The sequence below is a fragment of the Trachymyrmex septentrionalis genome, unplaced genomic scaffold (assembly GCF_001594115.1).
Source record: "Trachymyrmex septentrionalis isolate Tsep2-gDNA-1 unplaced genomic scaffold, Tsep1.0 scaffold37, whole genome shotgun sequence".
Classification (NCBI taxonomy): Eukaryota; Metazoa; Arthropoda; class Insecta; order Hymenoptera; family Formicidae; genus Trachymyrmex; species Trachymyrmex septentrionalis.
The window spans coordinates 7672539-7696755 of record NW_017305536.1 but is presented as its reverse complement, the minus strand read 5'-3'; the positions used below and the strand labels follow the sequence as shown (position 1 = coordinate 7696755).

At 36.2% G+C, this 24217-nt stretch overlaps 6 protein-coding genes across 9 annotated transcripts; 4 read left to right on the top strand and 2 right to left on the bottom strand.

Annotated features, from left to right (window-relative positions):
* Nucleotides 1-2095, bottom strand: LOC108750561 (probable RNA-binding protein 18). Its single transcript, XM_018490068.1, has 5 exons — nt 2016-2095; nt 1570-1670; nt 1056-1266; nt 805-881; nt 1-731 (listed from the first exon to the last, which is right to left on the bottom strand). The coding sequence occupies exons 1-5, from the start codon at nt 2019-2021 to the stop codon at nt 515-517; spliced, it is 612 nt and encodes a 203-aa protein (XP_018345570.1). The 5' UTR covers nt 2022-2095; the 3' UTR covers nt 1-514.
* A 160-nt stretch (nt 2096-2255) lies between these two features.
* Nucleotides 2256-2668, top strand: LOC108750563 (voltage-dependent anion-selective channel-like). Its single transcript, XM_018490070.1, has one exon. It carries the CDS (start codon nt 2260-2262, stop codon nt 2647-2649), a length of 390 nt encoding a protein of 129 aa, XP_018345572.1. The 5' UTR covers nt 2256-2259; the 3' UTR covers nt 2650-2668.
* Nucleotides 2669-3063: 395 nt separating this feature from the next.
* On the top strand, nt 3064-8150 carry LOC108750556 (WASH complex subunit strumpellin). Its single transcript, XM_018490057.1, has 17 exons — nt 3064-3288; nt 3523-3625; nt 3716-3907; nt 4016-4230; nt 4346-4712; nt 4792-5067; nt 5147-5372; nt 5474-5709; nt 5781-6032; nt 6110-6292; nt 6365-6481; nt 6576-6748; nt 6824-7086; nt 7179-7362; nt 7425-7648; nt 7733-7886; nt 7972-8150. Exons 1-17 carry the CDS (start codon nt 3158-3160, stop codon nt 8123-8125), a joined length of 3450 nt encoding a protein of 1149 aa, XP_018345559.1. The 5' UTR covers nt 3064-3157; the 3' UTR covers nt 8126-8150.
* Nucleotides 8151-9545: 1395 nt separating this feature from the next.
* On the top strand, nt 9546-11054 carry LOC108750524 (allatotropin-like). 2 transcript variants are annotated; one of them, XM_018490006.1, is made up of 3 exons: nt 9546-9608; nt 9905-10153; nt 10696-11054. In XM_018490006.1, exons 2-3 carry the CDS (start codon nt 9912-9914, stop codon nt 10844-10846), a joined length of 393 nt encoding a protein of 130 aa, XP_018345508.1. In that variant the 5' UTR covers nt 9546-9608; nt 9905-9911; the 3' UTR covers nt 10847-11054. The 2 variants fall into 2 exon arrangements, with proteins under 2 accessions (XP_018345508.1, XP_018345507.1); XM_018490005.1 differs by lacking the exon at nt 9546-9608 and adding an exon at nt 9673-9710.
* A 1471-nt stretch (nt 11055-12525) lies between these two features.
* LOC108750801 (zinc finger CCCH domain-containing protein 18-like) lies at nt 12526-19428 on the top strand. Of its 3 annotated transcripts, XM_018490558.1 has the most exons (8): nt 12526-12867; nt 14751-15104; nt 15303-16437; nt 16577-17091; nt 17221-17480; nt 17611-18003; nt 18242-18622; nt 18905-19428. In XM_018490558.1, the coding sequence occupies exons 3-8, from the start codon at nt 15321-15323 to the stop codon at nt 19314-19316; spliced, it is 3078 nt and encodes a 1025-aa protein (XP_018346060.1). In that variant the 5' UTR covers nt 12526-12867; nt 14751-15104; nt 15303-15320; the 3' UTR covers nt 19317-19428. The 3 variants fall into 3 exon arrangements, with proteins under 3 accessions (XP_018346060.1, XP_018346061.1, XP_018346062.1); XM_018490559.1 differs by lacking the exon at nt 14751-15104; XM_018490560.1 differs by lacking the exons at nt 12526-12867; nt 18242-18622 and having other exon boundaries at nt 14537-15104.
* A 461-nt stretch (nt 19429-19889) lies between these two features.
* On the bottom strand, nt 19890-23622 carry LOC108750848 (FIT family protein CG10671). Its single transcript, XM_018490660.1, has 2 exons — nt 23429-23622; nt 19890-23331 (listed from the first exon to the last, which is right to left on the bottom strand). The coding sequence occupies exon 2, from the start codon at nt 23003-23005 to the stop codon at nt 21830-21832; it is 1176 nt and encodes a 391-aa protein (XP_018346162.1). The 5' UTR covers nt 23006-23331; nt 23429-23622; the 3' UTR covers nt 19890-21829.
* Between the last annotated feature and the right edge of the window lie 595 nt (nt 23623-24217).

Below are 24217 nucleotides of genomic sequence, written 5' to 3'. Positions count from 1 at the left end.
TAGTTATTGAAAATTCTTGTTACACTTGTATTATAATTGTATTACATATACGTACATGTGTGGTCTATATCCAAAAATATGAATAATGGAAATAACTTGTACACTTTACATCTTATTCCAAAGCATGTTTGCTATAAAATAGATTTCCATATATTACGAAAATACATGTACGTTGACGTACATATTGAGAGCGTTACATCGCGGACGATTTAAAACAGTCGTAGCTCTAATGTTTCTTGTATTTTTGGCGACAATGAGGAACATCGAGAAACATATTGGAACTTTTACAGGCAATAGAAACATAAATGTTGCTCCTATGTTCCTTTGATGGATACGTAGTTTCACAACACGAAAATACATATAAAATTTCTTTATACACACAAAAACAAAATTGTTTTAATAAACGATATTAAATAAGTAGGCATTTGCGTCATAAATAATATAAATATCATAAAACTATTATGATAATGATGGTTGTTAAATGGGATAAAAATGTAGATGAAATGTACGCTAATTATCTTCTTGGCTTATGGCGACTGTATGGCTTGTTGTGATGGTAGCAGCTTCCACGGCTATGATAACGCGTAGAGGTGGACGGTTTTTGATTTTCTACTTTTTGATAGAGTTGTATAATAGGCGATCCTTCCAATGGTTTATTCAATTCGAACTCTTCTTCCGATTCTTTCATCAACTTGAGTTTCGCTTCAATCGCTTGAATTGCTGTTTCACGACTGCAGGAAAATTGCAAATTTCAATTAAAATATTGTTTATTCGATTCGTTTATTTGATAAAATAAAATTATACCTAATCTTTTTATCTTCTTTCTTTGCACCAGCTAAGGCAGGAATCTCAATCTTTGGTTTTGGTTTATCCATGTCCAACTAAACAATTATTTTTTGTAAGTTTTTCAAAATGTAGTTGTTCAAAATTACTACTTATAGTTATAAAGTTATGCAATTCATAAAATATTGTACAATGCATTATATTAGAAATTAAAGTTTTTAATTTAAGATTTAAACTTTTTAACAATATTATAACACATAAACATATTGTACCTCAGTAACACTGTGCGCCCATCTAACGATAATATTCTTAGCTCCAACTTTCAAATTATGTAAAGCATCTTTTGCCCTTATAGCATCTTGAATCGTTTTGTAAGTAATAAATGCATAGCCTCTTGGCTGACCAGCTTGAGGTCCCGATCGATGAAATAGCAGGTCGAACTTTTCGATTGTGCCGTATTTTTGGACAAGTTTCAGGAGTTGGTACCGGTTGACAAAAAGAGCATTAGTTTTTCTCTTCCAATTTTAATATTCTAATGCAATGATGCACAACCTGTAGCCCTCATGATAAAAAATATAAAATCATTTTTATATATATGCGAACGAAATAAACATTATAGGGCCCAAAAAATTTACCTATTTCTAAAAATAATCCTCTGAAAATGATCTTTAAAAATGATTGTGCATCACTGTTCTAATGCAAAACACCTCTCACATATCAAGTTTGCCAAGAAGATGTTACAAAAATCTTTATAAAAGAAATATCATAATAATAAATATAAATACTTACTCATTAATTCTTAAATCTAAATTGCCCACCCATAGGCGTCTGTCTTCAACTTGATTTGCTTTTATGGGTTCTAATGGCAAAGGAACTTTAGCACTTGACTATAAATAGAGAACAAATTATTACAATCAAATTTACCTATAAAAAAATTGTTCTAAATAGTTAAACCAAGATTAAAATTAAACTACATTGGTAGAAATAGGCATAGATCTGTTCTTTATAAAATTGATTCCATCAATGAAAGATTAATTTTGATCTGGTTCAACTTTTAAATTTTTTTTTGTTCTAATAATGCCTGTTTTTACCAATTTAGTTTAATTTGAAAAATCTCGGGTTAACTAATTCTTTATCCTTTTTTAGTTTTAAAAATTAGAAAAAGATGAAAAATAAGTTAAACTGAGATTAAAGTTATATTAATAGAAACGGATATTAGTATGAGCTCTTACCTCCATTCTAAATGTAGAAGAAACGTTTCCGAGTCGATCAAATCAACATCGAGAAATTTCGGTAACCAGCGAACGTGGCATCAGTCTTCGGGAGTCTTGAATTTGTTTTGCAAAGCCTTACGAAGGACAAGTTTGGTTCACGATAACATTCGCCAGGAAGGTTCGTCAAATCCGAGAAGCTTGCCGTCACATTCGATCAGGGTATCACGGGGACGAAGATGCGTGACAAACCAAATATTTCGCAATGATTCTTGCCAATAAGTTACTCGATGGTCTCACAGCTGACTACAGCTGTATTTTCTCCTCACAAATCAGTTCCAAAACTGGAAAACTGATAACTATTTATAAACATGAAAATGTATCTGCAACTGCTGACTTTGGTCTTAGTTTGTCTGTTGGACCTTTAATTTATGCCTTGGCCGTCGTGGATTATCAAGGATGGTTGAGTGATTATCAGACATTCTTTGACTCACAGAGAAACAAACTCACAAGGAATAATTTTGCTCTTGGATTTACTGCTTCTGATTTTATCCTTTATAGCGTCGTGGATAATGATCGTGAGTTTAATAGCTCCATTTATCATAAAATAAAATCGGATTTGGAAGGAGCAATCAATTTGGCATACAATAAATAACCATAATAAATATTCCTACAGAAGTGTGGCTCTCCCATATAATCGTAAACCCAGGGTATTGATCTGTATCCTTTCTCAGTCACGAAACGCCGAGAGAGATCAAGCGAGATACGATGAAATGCTATCTTCTTTTCCTTCTTTAACAACACCTGTCTTTTTGCAAAACTTCTTCGGAGGTCAATACGATCAGATTTCTTCAATCCTCAAAGTGTCAAGGTCGGCCTTACTTTTAAAAATTTTAAAGCGAGACTCTATCAAGTGAAAATTAGTGAAAATTGTAGACTCGTACATATATACAAAAAGGCGTCCATATGTTAAAAATTCATCGCGCGTCCTCTCGACATATTGCGGCTGAAACAAGAAGTGGAACTAGTGGAAGATCAAACGAGCGACTGACGGTAAACGACGGATTCCAGCTGGAAGAGAGAGGGTGATCAGATATCAAATACTGCTGTCAAAAGGCTGATGAGCAATTGTCCGTTTTGAGATGATCGTTAAAATTATCTGAATGAAAAAAATGAGCGACTTTTTAGCGGCCAATAATGTCTGCGGGCAAAACTTGTTGCGACTGGTATCCCGTGGGAATGCTATCATAGCTGAACTAATGCGATTGAAGGATTATGTACCGCCGGTCTTTAGGTCAGTTTATTAAGAGAAAAAGGTATCTTATTAATTAATTAATAGAGTAAATATTTATGTTACATTACAGCTGATGGTAATGTATTGCAAAGATGTTTTGATTTAATTGTAATATGTAAACTTTATTAAATAAATATATAAATTGGTAAAAATTGTTATACAGATATAGAAACTTTAATATTATATATTATAATATTATATAAACATTGCATGTGATTACTGCTATTTTTGCAGTTTGGATTCGAAGCAACTGATACAGAAATATGGGTCTATTATAATTGACTTTGCATATTTCAAGGCAGCCAGTGTTTATGAGCAAAAAATAGAAGATGATTCGGTAAATACTACTTTTTTTGCAATTTTAATGAGTGTCTTATTGTTGGAAACTGGCAAACACAATCCTAAATTCCATCTGCATTTTTTTTAGGTATTCCAAGAAACTGATGAAGAGCTCCGAAATAATTTTTCAGATATACTTACAAGGTTTTATTTGGCTTTTGAGAGTATACACAAGTATGTCACAGATCTGAATTTTTACATTGATGAATTAGGAGATGGAGTTTACATACATCAGTCAATAGATTCTATTATGTTCAATGAAGAGGGAAAACAATTAATGGTATATTTCTCTTTTTTTTGTAAAGATGCTCGCATCAAATTGTTTAACAGAGAAACTAATGTTGAATATACAGATAAACTAATATAAGACAATTAAATTTTCGTTTAGTGCGAAGCTGTATACTTATATGGTGTAATGCTGTTGCTGGTTGATTACCATTTTGAAGGACGAATACGTGAAAGATTACTTGTGTCCTATTACCGATACAATGCTCAACGGTCTTCCTCGACAAGAGTGGATGACGTCTGCATGTTGCTCCGTTCAACAGGATATGTGAGAACACTGTCCAAAAGACCAGCTAATTATCCCGAAGAATATTTCAAGTATGTAATATAATTGGAACATAAAAGAAAAGATAATGCAATTGATTTTAAAATACAATTAAAATCTTTAGAGAAACTATAACAGAATATTAAAAAAAAAGAAATTTTTTTTTAGGAGAGTACCACTACGAGATTTTTTGGTAGATCTGGTTATTGGTCGATTGCGTTCAGATGAGATTTATAATCAGACTCTTGCTTTCCCACATCCAGAGCATCGTAGCACTGCCGTGGCCACGCAAGCATCAATGTTAGTTATAATTTTGTCATTTAAATCAACTGTACTACATACACAAACTGCCATTATGAGGGAAATAGTAGACAGATTCTTTCCTGATAATTGGGTAATTAGTATTTATATGGGAACAGTGATCAGTCTATGTGATTGGTGGTCACCGTATAAAGCTGCACGAACAGCGTTGAATAATACACTCGAGAATTCTAATGTAAAAGGGATTGCCCAAAAATATGGAACAAAAATGGATGTAAGTTTATAAGAATTTTTCATGAAGTCTCTTTAACTATAAAAAAAAACTACAATTTTACATAGAGAAAATATTCCAGAAATTAATGCAAGAAACCGACGAGGTACAGTTGGCAGGCACATTGGATGAAAATGCAACAGGTTCTTTAGTCAAATTAGTGAGAGAATGTAATGTTACGTTGCATTGGATTCTTCTGCACACCGCTACGCCCACTATAACACTAGAGGATTCAAAACGTTTGCGTACCCTACGTCAGTTGGTCGTGATGGAAAGCAAATATACCACAGTAAAATGTCTTCGTTTATTACTAAGCACTGCTCAAATTGAACAGGATGTTAAACAGATGTATAAAGATGTAAGTTTAAGATTAAACTTCTTTTTCATTGCGATGTCTATATTTGTTTGTGATTAATATAAATTTTTTTTTACATTAGCTCTTGCTTGGAAAAGAAGCTAAATGGTTGAAGGACAAAGGGATATGCGTCGAACGTATAACTGATCTTGCACAAATTTTTGGTGGCGCCAAACCTCTAGATGGTATTGATAAAAACCAAAATCTTTATACATGGTTCATGGAAATAAGTAAACACATTGATTCATTAAAGCAAGAAGATGGGCGAAAGATAGTGCAATTACTGCAAGCATTGGAACAAGTTCAGGGTAAAGAAATGTGAATCAATTACATTATTTTTTTCTATCTAAAGTAAATCCATATAAACATTTGTATTATACTATAATATCTTATGATGTTTTTTCCCCAGAATTTCATCAATTAGAAAATAATCTACATATTTCACAATATCTCGCTGATACACGCGAGACTCTACACAATATGTTGCGTACAGGCAGCATATCTGAAGATATCATGATAAATTTAAATATCGTAACCGATTGTTGCTATGCATGGAACGTTATGGAATCTTTTATCGATGTAATGCAGGAGAGCATAAAGGGAAATCCGCCAACCGTTATCAAACTAAAAGCACTTTTCCTTAAAGTAAATACGCAAACAATTAAAATTATATGACGTACACACATTACATACTTTATACATTATATTATTTTTAGATGGCATCAGCATTGGAAACTCCATTGCTGAGGGTAAACCAAGCACGAAGCGCGGACTTGTCTTCCGTGTCCCAGTATTATAGCAGAGAACTGGAGGGATATGCAAGGCGTGTTTTGCAAATTATACCCGAAACTGTGTTCGGTTTGTTGGCAGAGATAGTGCATCTTGAAACGAATTCATTTAAAGAGATCCCGACTAAATTACCCAAAGATAAACTTAAAGATTATGCACAACTGGCTGAAAGATTACAGGTACACTATTAGAAATAATTCTCATTATGATATTGTGTTTAAAAGAAAGCAACATTGTTATATTATTATTTTTATAGATGGCAAAATTAACATATGCTGTATCAGTTTTCACAAAAGGTGTTCTGTCATTAAGAAGTGTTTCTTTAGGAGTTTTGAGGGTTGATTCACATCGTCTCTTAGAAGATGGTATACGTCAGGAGCTCGTCAAGAAAGTTACTTTGGCTTTACAGAATGGCCTCAACTTTGATCAAAAGTCCAAGGTAAATTCTGATAAATGAGAAATTTTTTTCTTAAGATTATATACCCAATAATTGTTGCAAATATTTTTTTAGACATCTCTTCTACAAAAACTGAATCATTTATCTTCAATTATGGACGGATACAGAAAATCTTTTCAATACATTCAGGATTATATTAACATAAACAGTTTGAAGATATGGCATGAAGAAGTAAGAGAATTATATGATTATGATTTCTGATATAAGTTACACAAAAATATTTTCGTACGCTCGTAAATTCTATTCTAAATATGCGCATCTTTAGATCACATATATTATAAACAATGCCGTCGAAGAAGAACGTAGGGGTTCTTCCTGGGTGCCAGGAAAATCATGGAGACAATTTCAAGAAGATAAACACGCCTTTTCAACCGATAATAGCTCTTTAACATTCATGGGTAGACTTGCCAGAGAGCTTATCCGTATTACTGATCCGCGGTATTATTTGTATTTCGATTTCGCTCTTATAAAAAAAATTGTACCTACGTCTCTAACCGACTTATGTCTTTTCAGAACCATCGTGTACATAGAACATTCTCTAGCATGGTATGACATTAAAACGCAGAATGAGATCTTAAATTACAAGGTTTTCTCGGTGATATTAGAAACGATAGGCACACCAGGATTATCGGGACTGGACAAGCTTATCTCCTTCTTCATTGTCATAGAACTGGAAGCTTTAGTTCACTATATAGAAAAAAATATACGGAACAAAACGTGGCTATCGTTGTTAGAAGATTGTGAGACTACTTTAAATTCTTTAGATAGTGCTAAAAGTAAGAATTCGCATTAGAAAAATATATATATATATAACGAAAATAAGGATAATTAACATGTATTTACATAAAGTATCGCGTATGTGCCTTAGGTAACATTACGAAACTTCACAATTCTATAAACGCTAGCAGTAGCAAATTGTGGTCATCAGCGCTTGAGTGGACATTAAAAATAGGTCACTACCAATTACTGAGGAAAAAAATAGCGTATGAACTAAACACTGCATGCAAATTTGAAGCGAAGCATATGGAAGCAGCGCTTCGAACATTGAATACGTACGTAGAAATTAATTTACAATTTTGCGATTTCTTTTAATTCTTTTTTAATTCTTTTGTAGGGCTGTTTTATGCGAGATAGCAAAAAAAGATAATATCAACAATGAGACCGAGCCGGAGAAAAGCGAATTACTTCATGAACTTAGCGTGCGATTGGACTGGGCTGGCATCAGTGATCCACATAATAAAGTTTATATCAAGCCACCAAAGATGGATAATATAGCTATTATTATTTTCCTATTTACAGTGTCGCAATTGAATAAATTATTCTATTGCAAAAATACAGGTATAATTATATCGTAATATATATATATATAATTACATTCTGTAATAAAATAAGTAACGTTTACAAATATTTGACTTATTGTAGCAAGTCTGTTAAGCAAGAAATATCAAGATCCTGTTGATGCTGTGATATTTGCCATAGGAATACAAACGATTCTTCGTCAATTTCATGTTTCTGTGATGAATCGTTATGTAAAATATCTTTGCATGTATGTCCTGTCGTTTGTCACTGTAGAGAGGTAAGCATAATTTTATAATATTGTAGAGGTAACAATACAACATTGCTTGAGATAGATATTACTAACGCGAGAATGTTTTTTTCAGTATGAAAGCGGGAGGTGATGCAGAAACTGAAGGGGCTACTAATCTTTATTTTTTGGAGCTTTTTGTTAAATATTCTGGCATTCCACGTTCTCTTATTCTTAAAGAAATACCTATCGTCGTTTTAGATCACTCCTTGGTCAAAATGACAAAATGACGTTGGATCCGAAACTCATGAAATAATATTATATATTGTAAATGATCATATATACATTATTATATACATATATATTCCTACATTATAAAGATGTATATATATTTTATGTAAATAAAAAGAAGATTAAAAGGATCGTGTTAATCAATTTACGCTTCGCAGAAATATATCTACTGCGTAGAATTCCTCGTAATTGAAAAGTTCGACCACTTAGGAAATTATAATTTATTTGCGCAATTTAATTACGCCTCCTTTTTTAATTTATCATCGGCCAGATCTAACGCTAAAAAAACCGCATGCGGCGAATGTAGTTCACGATGTAAATTAAGTAAAAGCGTGGGCGTGGCGCATCGTCAAGTGTCCTCAGAAGAAGGATCGCTGTATACTGCAGAGAAATTTCGCATACGCATTGGCGGCTAGACGACGCATAAACGGCGGCGACGACGGCGACGGCGGCGACGGCGGTGGTTTCGGCGCCTCTTTGCATCTTCGTTAGCTCACATACATCTTTGTATGTATTTTCGCCTTGCGAACGATTGCAGCCATTTCAGCGGAGATTTCAATGCGACGATAAAACATCGATTGGCCAAGTGCATTAAAGAAATTAATAGAAAATACGATTGCCTGGCGGCTCCGTCAGCGTCGACGGCGGCTACGACGGGCGTCGCCGGCGGTCGCGACGCCGACGTCGGCGGCTATGTACAAAGCGACACGAAATTGTCACCGAGCCCAGTCCTCGGCTTTCACACGCACGAATCAAGTCGACGTTTCTTCCTCTGGGATCATCGAAAATCTGGGTCCGACGTAGACAGCGTATCGCTAAAAAAATTTTATCCCGATCACATCTCGCATCTGCGGGAAGAAATATACCGAAATTAGAGACGTTATTTCACATACACACGATTTTCGATTTCGCGTTGAATGCGGGCATGTCGCGTCGTTTTGAATTTTTTTTAAATTTTAATTAAATCTGGTAAAAAAGATAATCGCGATTTAAATTACTTTTTAAATTGTACGAAAAAATTATGTCGAAAAATCTATAAAAAGCATCTCGTGTTGAAACTTGGATATTCTCCGACCTGGAAGTCATTTAAAAAATTATTATTTCACACATCTGGGAGTTGATTATGTATATTGAAACGAGATGAAAATTACAGAAGTGAGTAAATTCACTATGTGTGATCACCAAAATTATAAATATTCTAGCAAATTCGTTCATTTTGCCATTTTCATCTCGTTTCAAGATATATATAATCGATATTATTACCCCTTTTATTTAGCTGATTTAGCTAATGTAATGTAATCTATCTCTTTTTATTCTCAATAATTTAATATTTAATGCTTTGATTTCTAATGGGACATTCCAAGCGAAAACAGAAGTTATAATTTTACTTCTACTAATATATATTAGCAAAATTTTAGAATTTATGCAAATTAAAAATGCATCTAAATATTGTGCGTCTTAATTGATTTCTGTGGTATCGCAGTAAGTATAAATTCTAATTAAGATATCATGTATCTGCGTAATAATGACGTCTGCGTCAGATCAATATTATACGCAAATGTTCCGACATTTTGGCAAGATCTCGTAAGAAGTTCATATTTTGTTAGAATTAAGAAATACGTGTCGCTCGATCAAAACGTATTAATAACGAACTTCCACACAAATGGAAAACTGCAATTAAAAAAAAATATATATATATATATATAATTATATATTAATTTTTTTATTTATTGTGAACATTCATTATCGTGTTCGTTGTATCTCTTTTTTTGCCCCAGAAAAATCATGCGGACGACGTTAGCGATCGCGTTGGTGTTCGTCGCGGGATCCTTTATCGTAGCGACCGCGATTAAGAGTAGCAAGTATCCTCAATTCTTTAAACACCGGACGAGGCTGAGAGAGATCCGCGGCTTCAAACCGGAATACATCTCCACGGCGATCGGATTCGGGAAGAGAGACGGTCCCCTATCAGATGTTAATGGACGCGACAGAGACCTGTTGTCTATTCTGAGGAACCTCTCGCATATGTAAGTATCTCAATTAACTGACTCTGAAAGTGATACAGTAAAAAAAAAAAGATCAAATATTAGACGCGTCTCGCGATCGCGTCGGATTAAATTAAAAATTCTCGTATATTTTCGCTACAAATTAACAAAGCGTTAAAATTCATTTGGATATATAAAGGAAATACATATAAAAAAGAAATGAGCACGTTTAAGAGAATTTTTATTCAATTTGAGATGATTTTGACCAAACTGCGATTAATTCAATCGATAATTAAAGTAATTTAACAAAAAGAGTCAACAATATTTATATAAAGATAATATAAAATTGTTAATATAAAATTATATTAATGTAAAATTAATTATTAGTTGTTGAATGCGTTGAGAAAAAAAAGATCGACAATGAATAATGATGTAATAAAAAAATGTGCTGTGTTTAAAAAATTTTACCATTTGAAATAATTGTCGATTAAATTAGTTGGATTTTAGTCGATCATTGACTTTCAACGCGCCATTGTCAAAATCGCAAGAAGTTTTATATTGAACGTGAAATAACTTGATTGCAGCGCGTCTGCGGATGGGCTACTCCGACTTATGCAGACGAATCCTGCACTGGCTGGTAAATTGATGCAGCTATCGATGCAAAATGATCAGAACGACCAAGAAGAGTTAATGACGGAACCCTCGAGGCCTGGAAGAACATTCGAGCTATTTTAATCCTTGCGATCGAACCGCAAACGACGAATTTTAGAGGGGCGTCCATCTTTATAGGTTCTTAGACGAAACGTTCGATATAATATCTTTGAAACATAATATACGTTCTTATATTTAGCGTTTTATTGTATAGACGTCTTTTCATCCTCGTAATTTCTACGCGACGAAGTATACGAAGAAATAATGTGTAATAGTTTCTTTCTTTTTTTCATCTGACAACATATAGTCGATAATAAACTCTGTCGTAGAACAATGTTCAATATATGTATATACATTGATAATAATGTATACTTATTTCTTTTTTTTTATCATTAAAGATATATGTATGTAAAATCGAAGAATACGGAAATGAAAGTAGATGGAAAAATAAATGTACATTCCTGTTTAGAATATTATTCTGTTATCTACCATCTCCAAATTAGAATATAGCTGGAATGTATGAAACATAGTAAGGTATCTTGAATTGCTGTATCGATCTCAAGCCTGCCTTAAATAAATAGATTCTTGGAAAATATAACAATGTTTGAAATCTTGTATTCTCTGTTTGTATTCCAAATTATTGCATCATTAACTTTTATTAATTATTGTTAATTATTGTTAATTATATATATTAATTAAAAAATCACTTAATTTTTAAAGTTATACATACTACATATATATTATCTTATAAGTCATATATTCCACCCCAGCAAACGAGAATGAATTGAAATGAATTGAAATGGATTCAGATTTTCAGAAATATTTATTCACAATTACTTTTTTAATAATTTAATGCTTAATTTGAAAGATAAAATAAGGAAGATAATTTTAAAGTTATTTTTGTTACTAAATGTTTAAAAAATATCTTGTCAATTAAAATCCTATGGGCTATGATCCTATGAGCAGAGTAGAATTAGACAGTTTGACCCATTCCGACTTCCAATGGATGCTCAGTGAATTGAAAGTAGTAAGAAGATTTGTCAGCCAATCAAGTTTTGAGCTCATTTGAAACTTATATGACTTGTGGTCTGTTTTCTGTTTCTGCTAGTCTGTACTAGAAAAGTGTACACTAGTTCAATCACAGAAAACAAACTTTCGTTCACGCTGCAAATGAGCTCAATTTCTGATTGGTCAAAATCTCAGGCACGTAACGGGGCCATTCACTAATGGCTGCGTTCAGCAAACTCAACAATTGAGTGAGCGCTCACTGCTATTGATTCTTCTAGATCTAAAATACTGATTGGATGATCTAAAAGAATACACAAATAACAACGAACATTCGCTTAATTATTGAGGGTCGGTTTTTTCACTTTTTAGTAAATTTTACCTATGAAGTAAATCTGGTAATCCGCGCATGTAATTGGGTAATCTTGCTACTTACCTCACAGGTAAAATTTACCAAAAGGTGAAACACCGACCCTGAGTTCATTGAATGCAGCCATTGGGAGCATCCAGAAGCACAACCGCTCAATAAATTCTTTTACCTGTTTGGTCTACATTTCTAATAGAATATACCAATCAGATGCAAGAACTCACTGAGCGGTCGTGCTTCTGGATGCACCCATTGAAAGAACAACCGCTCGATTGGTCGACATGTGCGTTCGTAAACGAGCGTATTCGCATGCCTATCTAGCAATATCGATTAAACCTATGGTCATAAAACGTTCATAAAACGACGTTTTCTCTCGGCTCTCTACTCTCTATCTCGACGTTCGTGCTTTGTTCTTCTCGCGACAATTGCGCGACAACCGGGTAGCGGATACTGACGGTATTGCCTGCGCCACGAACTGGTCTAGAGTTCTAAAGTGATCTTAGAGCGAGGATTTAAGGAATCCGAGACGTGTTTCTCGCGGCAGACTGGAGTGCAGAGTTCGTGTGGCCAAGCGCCGTCCGTCTCTTGAGTTCCCGAGTCCGCCGAGTCTCGTCACGCTCGGCGACTTGAGAGAAACGTCAGCATTGCGGGTGACGCCGACTGCCTTGGAACCTCGTTAGTCTTGAGTCTCCGCTGAGGCCCCGCGCAGGCCTCGCAGTACCGCGCGACCAAGGTAAGAATGCCCCGCCGACGTCCCGTACTCAAGCAGGACGCGGTTACGATAACGGTGCCGACCTGTGCTAGCCTCCCCTCCCCTCTCCCAGTCCCCCACCCCCCACAAACTGAACGCCATCCCGAAAAAAAACTCACGTTGCACGCCCGCACATTCACGCCCCTCGTGTTCCTCACGTCGCTCGATTGCAGTAATCGTGGACTATCATGGACTATCGTGGACTATCGTGGACTATCGTGGACGTCGCCTTTCATCGCGTTTTAACTTTTCATCGCGCGTGATCCTGTGCCGTATAACCTAAGGAAGGATTGAGAGGACTCCCTTCATCCGAAGACTTCTTCAAAAATATCTTTTTTTTTTTTGGTACCGTGTGCACGGAGATAACACGTGATCTGCACTAGTATAACAGAGCGAGGTATTGTACATTGTTTCTGGAAGGAAAAGAAGGCTCCAAAAAGCCTTTCTTACTACTTTAGGTATGTTCTTTATGGGTGTTTCTGGTAAGAGACAGGTGACAATGTAAACTAGTGAATCAGTAGTTGCTTTCCATTTAAACCAAAACTTAGATAATTCTCATTTGTGATATCAGTTGACATCGCATGTTGCTTTTAATTGTGACATATAAAACTCAATTAAGTTTTTATCTACAATCCGTACAAGCTCATGTATTTTAATGAGTCTTGTTAATTTCTATTAAAAATAAGATCCTCCTCCTTTCTCTCATAAATCTGTGTTGTTATACGATAATTTTGTTGAGTAAGCAAGCAATGACGTCATTATCTGAATATAAAATATATAACTTTAGATTACAGTCATTTGTATGAAAATGAAAGCAACTATTATATCCTTGTTGTGTATCAATGTTAAGGATAAAATGGCCACCATTATACTGGATGCTTTCGGCAAAGAGAACCAATGAGCGTTCAATTTAATATAAGTTCTTGCTTTAATTCTTCACCGGATCTAAATGTAGGACTTAATCATATTAAAGAATCACTGAGTACTTTTTCTGCTGAAAAGAACCACTATGTCTCCTGCTTGAAAATGTCATTTAATTGAACTTTTTGCACCATTTATTTTTATCTTTCCTCTGTTTTTCTTCAACGTGAAGAAAAAGAGAAGAAAAATAAACTGTGTCTATACTTTATCTAAAGAACATCCTAAGGATATTCTCAGGATGTAGAATGTTTTCTAAAGATGTCTTTAAGACATCCTTTAAAGATCTATGTTGAATGAAATGCAACGAGTTCAGTTGCAAAAGAACAGACCTCTTTGTAGTGCCTTTTATCTTCTTGTAAACAAAAACGAATGTACAACTTGGACTAAAAAAAAAAGTTTTGATAAGATACACGATGTTAGATGGATCTCAAATACGCTATATAGGATTTGTTTAATGTAGAACTAGAAGTCGCTCCAGCTTTGTTTATTAATTGAGCAATATTACTGCAATCGATACTGTGAATCCTTTGACGTTTTATAACATGTGCACACACGTTACTCACAATATAAGTTTTTTAAAGTTTATCATAGAATTAACGCTCTTAATAATCATCATCGGAATCATCACAATGGCAAAGTTTAATTCTGGAAGGAAGAAAATAAGGTGTAATTGTCTGGAAAATATAGTTTTTTTTTTTTTTTTTAAGAAAATAACGCTTGCATTGATAGATGTTACCTATTATAATGAATTTTTTAATGACTAATTAATTGAATTATATTTTGCCAAAAACTATCATTAATATGACGCTACTAGGATATGTCATTATTAAAGCTTCCTTCATATTTATATATTTTCGTTGCTCTTCAATTCCCCCCTCTGCTCCCCCCCCTGGTCCCTTCCCATTTTCTTTCGCTCCCTTTAGGCCCAAAAAATATTCTTTCAGGTTCAAAGTTCGTTCGTTATAGTTTCGCTAGTGCAGTACAAAAAATACGGTTCGTGATTTGTCGGTACTTTCTTAGTTTGTGTTGTGTTCAAGTTGAAAAGTTTAAAACGACACTCTAAAAAGTTCCGCGCGAAAAAAGTCCGAGTAAAAACAGTACGGTATTCGTATATGTGATCCGCAAGCAAAGTTCAGTTTCAGTAATAAAGTATTAAAAAAAAAGTTTTTAACACGTTGAATAAAAAAAAAAGAAAAAAAGTCGAAAGTTGTGATATAAAGAAAGTATGTTCGACATGATATGGATCGCGCGCGTTGTGCCATCAAGAGCGAATACTTCACAGACTCTAATTGATCCAGGTAAGCTCTGTGATGCTACTGATGCAGATTATTCACTGCTACATTCGGTCGGTACGTCTAAAAGAAAAAAAAAAGTTAACTTACCAAATAAGAGGGAGATTGGAATGGGTTACATTTAAAGATCTTAATCAAAACATTCCCGTTCCCGTCCGATTTAAAATTGCTCACCGTCTTCTAATGAGTGTCATTGATTTACAGGCTGAAATACAGTTCGACATGTCCGACTCTGGTTCAGACAGTACTTCAACGGAGGGTTATGATGAAGGTAATCGACTTACTTCGGCCGGGGATGAAGTAACATCATCACGCTATTCGCATCACTCTTCCGGATCGGAACGACAAAAGTCCGCTGCGAACTCCATCTTCTCTGGAGAAAAGTCTCCCCGATCGCCGTTAAGTGATGGCGAATCCAAATCGCCACGGTCTCCCCCGTTATCGCCGAAATCGCAGCGATCCGGGATAATGTCTCCTAGTGAGGAAGGTTCCCCAAGATCGATTCGTAGTTTATCAAAATCTCCACCGCCAATGTCACCGCCACAGTCACCCGAGTCGCCAGCATATCGCGCTCCCGCATCGCCGACGTATCAACCGAACGACTCGCCAAAGTCTTACCATTCAGGAAACAACTCTCTTGACTCACCCCTATCGGATCGAAGTCTGTCTCGATCACCCATACAGGACAACGGGTCGTGTCTCTCCCCTTCTAATGATTCTAAATCTATGCGCTTTGAAGACGCCGAGTCGAAGGCGTCTGACCTCGAAACAGATATGCAAAGATCTGTCGACAACTCATTAAAATCATACTCGTACAAGAATAGTGAGTCCAGGCAAAGTTCACCAAAGTCGCCTAGATCTGGTCCGAGTTCCGTGAAATCTTTAATATCGGCGAGAAGCTCACCGAAGTCGTTCAAATCCGGTCCGGCGTCTCCTATAGATGATCACGAATCGGACAAACCCTCACCGATGCATTCAGGCCCTCGGTCTCCCGAAGAGGAGAAGAATGAGTCCTATAACGAATTGGACGGCGAACAAATCTCGGATGGGGACATTGAGGACGAACCAGAGCCCATGTCTAAATCTAAACCTACACCTATGACCCATAGCGAGGATTTATCGGACGTATCGGATCTTGAGAGTATAGATGGTCCTGAAGACTCCAACGATCAAAACATAGAAGTAGACAAGGCTCAAGAACAGACTGACAAACAAGAAATCACTAATGACGAAGAAAATACGAAAAAAGAAGACAAAATTGCATCAGTTGGCTTGACAGAAGAAAGTGAGCAACTAGACTTTGAAGCTGATGGTCAATGGAAAGACGAACGTGACGAAGGTAAATATATAAATTTTAAATCCAATTTTTGTATATTGAGATTGTACAGCTAAACATTATAATAAGATCATTCCATAAATTTTGTTAAACGAGGCGTATGTATAAAGTTGCATTTGCTATAAATATGATAAAATTATAGGTGAAGCTGAGGCGCCTACTGCAAAAGAGACTAAAGAGAATACGGAGAAAGATAACAAAGATAAAGATAAAGATAAAGACAAGGATAAGGATAAAGAAAAGGGAAAAATAAAAGAATCTGGCGAAATAAATGATAAGGAAGAAGGAGAAGAGGGAGAGAAAGAGGAATCTGAGTTGGAAGAGGGAGAGCTTAGCGATGGAGATGACGCACGACCTGAAGAGACTGAACCCAGACCAGTATGTCGCTTCTATAGTCGGGGCCAATGCACATGGGGCGTTAGTTGTAGATTTTTACATCCAGGTGTGACGGACAAAGGTAACTACACTATGTTCGATATGGTGAGGCCTATGGCATATCCGCCACATGCCGCCGCGCCACACGAATATAGATCCCACATCGACAGACCGAGTATGCGATCGTCGATACCTGGTTATGGTGCTCCTACACACACACCTAAGGTGGAAGAAACTCCGTCTGAATCTGCCTGGGAACGCGGTCTGCGCCATGCCAAGGAAGTAAGTTTAGTGCAAGATATTACGCATGATACTGTGCATGTCGCATTTATAATATTTTATAAACAATTTTCAATCTAAAATTTATGTAATCAAGTTTTAAAGAAGATATTTTCTCGCCCGATTATCTAGATGATGCGAAAGGCCAATAAACGCAAAGAATCGGACATGGATTTCGAAGAAAAGAAAATGAACTTGAGTTTAGGACAGGATGAACTGGATAGAGAAGCGGGATACTACGTAAGAGCTGCTAGTCCTGAGCCGCCAGTCGAAAGATGGTCACAACGAGAAGTACCACGCCGAGTATCATCTTCTAGACTAACGCCGGAAAGATATGTTGATGAGCCCGAAGGATATTATCCTCCTCCGTCCGCGTCAACTGACTATTATAGGTGAGACAACGAAATCATATATGGCCAAACTCTAACTAGAAAGAAAATTATTTCTGTATTGTATATTCAATCCTACTGAAATACTTTGCAATCAAATCTATTTTTAATCTTTTTTTTTTTAAACAACTAGGCGAGTACACTACAAAGAGTCACGCGAGTATCGGGAGCGTTTTGATTATCATGCAATTCCTCGTGGTGCGCATTCGGTTTCTCCGTCACCCCATCATCGTGGGGCAGAACGCGAGAGAGAACGTGATCGTGAGCGCGACAGAGAACGTGATTATTACGAGAAGTATGAAAAGAAGCATAAGCGGCCGTCGCGGGAAGTCATTGTAGAACGTATCCCTCCATCGAAACCTTGGCGAGAGGAAGAGCCACCTCCTACTGAAAGGAGTAGAGGTGACGAATGGGCGGATCCATGGATGCGGCGCAAGTCCCCGAGCACTGTACGTCGCAACACGTCGTCTCGCCGACAACCCCGACGGCAGTCTTATTCGTCTGGATCTTCATATTCATCAACGAGGTATTATATTCATATGCGATTGATAATATTAGAGTCTTACAAAAAAGCGTTTTATATATAGAAATTCTCGGAAGATCTGAAGATGACTTATTGAGAATACGTTCAATAATATTTCTCATGTGAAGAGATAAAGAGAAAATGAAGATAGTCGAGAATGCGTTATCTGCATTTTTTTCAAAGTGTTTATCGTGCTACTTTGTTATATGTATAAAAACGTATTGGAGTATCGTCTTTTTAGTTCTAGCCGTAGCTCCAGTCGTTCTAGCTACAGTTCTTACGACTCCCTATCCAGGTCTCGTTCACCTTCCCCTCCGACTAGAACTCGGTCTACTGGCAAAAGCAAGACCACTGTTCTTACTTCACCTCCTTCGAATCCCCCGGCTGTCCCCGCAGCCACGCCTCAACGAGGTGCCATGCTAATGAATCCTCCCGCTCCCTCTCCTCGTCCACCCAAGGGTTCTATCTCTCCAACGGGCACGCTGCATCGAAGGGCTGGACTGAATCCACCTGCCCCAAGTCCACTATCGTCTCATCGTCATCACGACAAAGCCAGGGAGCAAAAGGCTGCTATGGCTGCAGCTGCTGTGGCTAAAATCATTAAAAGTCGTTCTAGATCTAGGTAAAAAGAGATGACTCTTATTAATCAAGTAGTTAAATTGAAAGTGAAAGGTATAACTTCAAAAAATTCTCAATTTTTTGACGTTCTTACTAATTCTTCCGCTGATACGTGTGTAATCCGATGCAAAATTTCAGAAAAACTTATTTTAATAATATAACAAAGTTAGTATTATAAACTCATTCGATTAACAAATCTAATCTTAGAAGATATTTCTTGGTTGTGTTATTCATTAATATTGTATAAAAATAAAGAAACAAGGAAAGGAAAAAAAATACGTTTCAGATCGTCTCATAGTAGTTCGGGATCGGAGAGCAGTGGGAGTAGTAGTGATTCTAGCGAATCAAGTTATTCGTCGTCCTCCAGCGAGACGCGTAGAAGAAAGGGATCGACACCGCCGATACCACGCAAAGATTCCAAAGGCATCGACGCTTTGAAGCTGAGCGGCGCGAAGCAGCAGATTAAGTTAACGCTGAAGCCCACGAGCAACGCTACAGCTGTAAAAAAGATCGATCGTAGTGCACTTATGGCAGGTAAAAAGCGGAGTATTGAGTCACCGCCGTTGATTGATAACAAGGCGCAAGTGGCTGCGGCGGCAGCTAAAGCTGCTAAGAAGGCGAGCTCACGACGCGAGGAATTATTGAAGCAACTAAAGGCCGTGGAAGATGCGATTGCGCGTAAAAGGTCGAAAGTTTAAATCGACTCGATTAACGATAGCGTGCGCTTTTCGTGAACAGGGATTGAAAACAGTATAACAAATATATATATATATATACACACACACACACATACACACACACGCACACGCACACACATAGATGTGAATGAAAGAAATTGATTGGTATAAATTTCGATATAACATATGTATACCGATATAGAAATAACTTTTCGAGAGAACTAGCGTTGTCCAATTAAATAGATTTGTAGTATACTGTGATATATATTTTACAAAAAAGATGTTTAACGATGTATATCTTATTGATGATGCAACTAAACTCACTAAAATTACAAATTATTTGTCCATTGTTGAAAGATAAAGAATAAGGTATAATTGTAATTAATTGTAAAGTTTTAAACTTCTTTATTTCCTTTTTTGTAATTTCTTTTGTGTAAAATGTATTTGAAAATATAATTGTAATATTGATACATAATACCGATACATAATATCGATATTACAATTATATTTTCAAATACATATTGCATATATACTGATGATGAAATCTCATATATACTGATATATACTGATTATGAAATTCTCTTATATATTTTTAATGATATCGATCTAAACTCCAACTGAAGTTTTATAAAAATAGAAAAATACGCAATATCGGTATACAGTTGCTGTATCGGTATACAGTTGTTGTGAAATTTTCTTTGTATTCGATTTCTGTTCGTGAGTGCGGATAAATACATATGTATTAAATGTTTATCTAAGTACACTGTATAATTTAGCTGCCATCATCACCACGAAATAACGAAATATGTGAGGCCTGTTAGATTGTGGTGGTATATATAAGTTCTTATTTTTACAATACAAGGTAGATTCTATTATTTACATTTTATTTCTTCACTAGACTTCTTTTTTCTTAGATAGACGCTTAAACGTAATGATTGATATTGTACAGTCTTACCGTGATTTTGTTTAAATAACACTTGAGTGATTATTTTTATGTAAAATGTAAAACATAAGAAATATATTATGCGTAAGACAGGAAGTTATCTTGCATCTGAAAGTGCATATATGCGTTAATTATCCAGTGTTAATAATTAATTAATTGAATTCCGTTAGCATATATGCGCGTAAGGAATATAATTACGCGATGTGTTACAATTTTTCTAAAACAGAAAGCAGATTTAGGAAGTGATATTAACCGATGTAAATTGTCATGTCTGTATAAATATATATTCTGTACTTTATTTTTATTCTAACATCAACATATTAAACATCTATAGAGCGGATTATCGAAGATCTCTATGTTGCCAAATATGAGAATTATTCTTCAATTGTATTCATAGGTAAAATCAACAATATTCATTTTGTTACAATTATTATACACAATGCTGCTAAATTAATGTTACTTTCCGCAAAATAAGCAGATGTTGATTTTGTTAATACAATTTAGTAGTAATCAATCAGAAATGTATGCCATATTATTTTTCATTAATAGACAAGGAGGTTCAATCTGTAACAAAAGGATAAGGATTTTGCAAGTTATGTGTCTTTTTCGTTATATCACGATGTACTAATTGTTTTCTTTTTTTAAGCAAATGTTATTTTTCATGACACAATTCATAAACATGGTTCTTTTATTATTGCCAAATTAAAAGCATTTAATAAAAGATGATAAGTGACCTGCGATATTAGATGATCTTTCGTCTAACAATGCGGAAGAATAATTTTACGAATAACAGGGAATATATTCTCTCTCAAATATACAGCGATTGTACTACTCATGAGGAAGAAAGATTTCATAATAAGAACTATATATTTTGTACTTTTCTTCCGTGTATAAATATAGCATGGCATATAAACTAAAATGTTAATTTCATGTCGTAAACACTCTGTTAACTTAAGAAAAACAGACTTTGTTAACAACAGTCTTTATTAAATAGTAAGTACAAAACAAGAGTGTTATCAAAGACACCGATTTAAATTCTATACAAATAAATGTGTCTTTTTTTTCTTAACATTCCAGAACCGAAAAAACAGGCACATACTCCTGTTTATTATCCTATAATTATAAATAATTTGAAAGCAAAATAGAACCATTCCAAGTTTAAACGAACTTGATTGCCCAAATTCCAATCTATACGTGGGTGTTTGAAAAATCCTTTGCTTACAAATAGAAAACTGAAGGAAGGCACCCGTATGTATTTTTCAGACAAAATTGTATTTTTTATAATTCTTATACTCGAATCGACCTTTGTACTAAACATAAGAGAGCTATATATTTCCAGGTTACTTATTTAAATATTATATGTATATACATTTTTTATATTCGCCACTGTGTAACGTTTCAATTGTTTAAATACCTAGAAATGGAAATTTCGTAAATCATAAGGCATTATAAGTGCTTTGAATATTCTAATATTTACATAAGAATATTCAGTTCTTATGTAAAAGATGGTCCATGCTGCGCGATCATCAAATTGCACTTTAAGTATCAAGAAAACAAGAGTGCCAATACGATCCGTTCACTGAGGACGTTTTTAATCGAGATCCGTTTGTCTGAACGACAAATTCAGTTCTGAGGGCTCTTGCATTGTTCTGATCGGCATTCCCATAAACCTTGGTTGACTGGTGCCATTCAGCGTACTACGTCTCACCCTGGCGTTGACCTCCGGATTAATCTTTATCTCGTTGTACTTAAAGAGACCATCGCCAGGTGCTGGCAGGCCAATCCTGGGCAGCTTGTACCACCATTGATATGTAACATACCACGTAATGACCGCAGCTGCGCCACCCAGGAATTTCTCGATCATAATGTGATAGTAAAGCATTGTTGACACTAACATGATATCCCACAGTAGCTGCTGCAACGTCATTGCCACGAAAAGACCACGTAGATACGGCGTGAGTGCCCGGTGAGCCTTCTTCAAGAACCCCAGATCATCATCTGAGAGATTACGTAACGGGCCAGTGCTAGTCTCAGTTGGCACAGACCGCGTATGCTCTTCTCTCATTATCAAATCCTTGATACCCTCCCATCCTACCAGAGAGGAACCTTCTTCAGCAAGAATGAGGCTTGAATAAATTAAAATAAATGTATGTCCAGATATATCAAGGCCACTCCAAAATCTACCTGACTGCAAACACTTTGCCTTAGACTGCATGTGAATGTCACGGGTGCCTAGACATCTGCCATAGTTGATCTCAATGTAATTGAACAGCTTTGTCCAAATCAACCAGGCACAAGTGGCAAGCATAACGCGGGCTAAGTGTCTCAGCAGAATCGGTCGACGGCCACAACCCAGCGTGTGCGCTGTCATGACGACCCAAGGTACAATTATGGACAGCAACCAGCCCCAGCCCCACTTGACGAAGTACTGATTCAGGGCATTGTCGGATCTGGAGAAATAGGTACGCGGCATTGTGATGAAATCTGCGATCAAAGAGACGATGAATATCGTGCCGCAGTAGATGGCCACCTTGAGCCGGGTGTCGAACAGCAGGGACTTTTTGCAAACGTGTAGCAGCATGGTGACCAGGATGAGGCCGATCGAGCTCGGTGCTGCGGTCGGTCGAGTGCCACCACGGTCCTCCTGTTGCGTGTTGCTCGGCCGAAAGTTCATCCGGCTGCCCGAGCGTGGACCAATGCCGGAGTAACCGGACGAGCCGGGGTTCCCGGACGACGTGTGGATGCTGCGTCGCTTACCTGTCGCCATCACGTCTCGATTTCGGTTATCGGTAGTCGACGTCACTTAGAACCATCGCACTGAGCTAACTTCTTGGGTAAGGAAGACGTATATCGTCTTGTGGAGGTTTCCAGCGTTCGACTGACTGTCCCAAATCCTTTTGCTTTCTCAACTGTCGTGGACTCCGAGCAATCTGCTCCGTCATCCACTGGTTGACCCTCTCCCCACCTCGTTATTTTGCATCACTATGTATACCATGTCCTTTGCTCCCAGGTACTACTACCTAGGTTCTTCTATATGTAGAATATAAAAGTGTGGAATGTGTCTGCTCTTTGCAATATACTATTAAGTATTTCCTGCGTTTGAAATGAGACAAATGTATAATTAGAGATCATAGAGAAAAAGATAGAGAAAAAACGGTAAAAAATATAAAAAAATTCGATCATAACGAACCTCATGACGTTTGCTCATGTGGCGATCATAGACGCAGTAAACGTAGCTACCCAACTCTTAAAGAAAATTGTAAATTACAGTTTCCTGTCACTACGTAGATTATTTCTTCACATAGGGTGCATTCAGAACAACAACCGCTCACTAAGCGCTCAGTGAGCTCTTTCATTTCATCTTCAAATTATGATTTTGAAGTTTACAAGTTTACAAGAGAAGTGAATGGAAAAGTATGAACTGAATGTGATCATTATTCATGCGATATATGGGATATAGCAGTAAAGCAGAAAATATATGTAATGTTTTACTTAAACTATTGACGAGCAGTGTCTTATTTGGAATTAAGAATTCAAATATTAATCAGAGATATTAAAAAATAATTGTTAAATACAAATTCAACTGTAGAAAAAACACCACACGGTATGAACGGTATGAACGCACCTTCAATGCGTTCCAAAACTTATTTCTTTCTTGACGTGTTCGCAAAACTTTCTTGTTAATATAAGCGCGATAAATCTCGTTTTTGCATATTTTACTTTCAACCTATCAGAAATGTATTGTGGAATACACAGTTTCTGATAGGTTGAAATTCTTATTCTCTGCTCTCTGTTCCTTTCATTGCGCGGAGCCCCTTAAGGTGCAGCCACAATAGAAGGTATAAGGAATTAGAAATAAGAAATAAGGCTTTCAATCTATCAGATATTGGATACACTGGAATATACGGTTTCTGATAGGTTGGAATCCTTATTCCTTCTATTGTAGCCGCACCATTATATTTCCACAATAATCCTGACA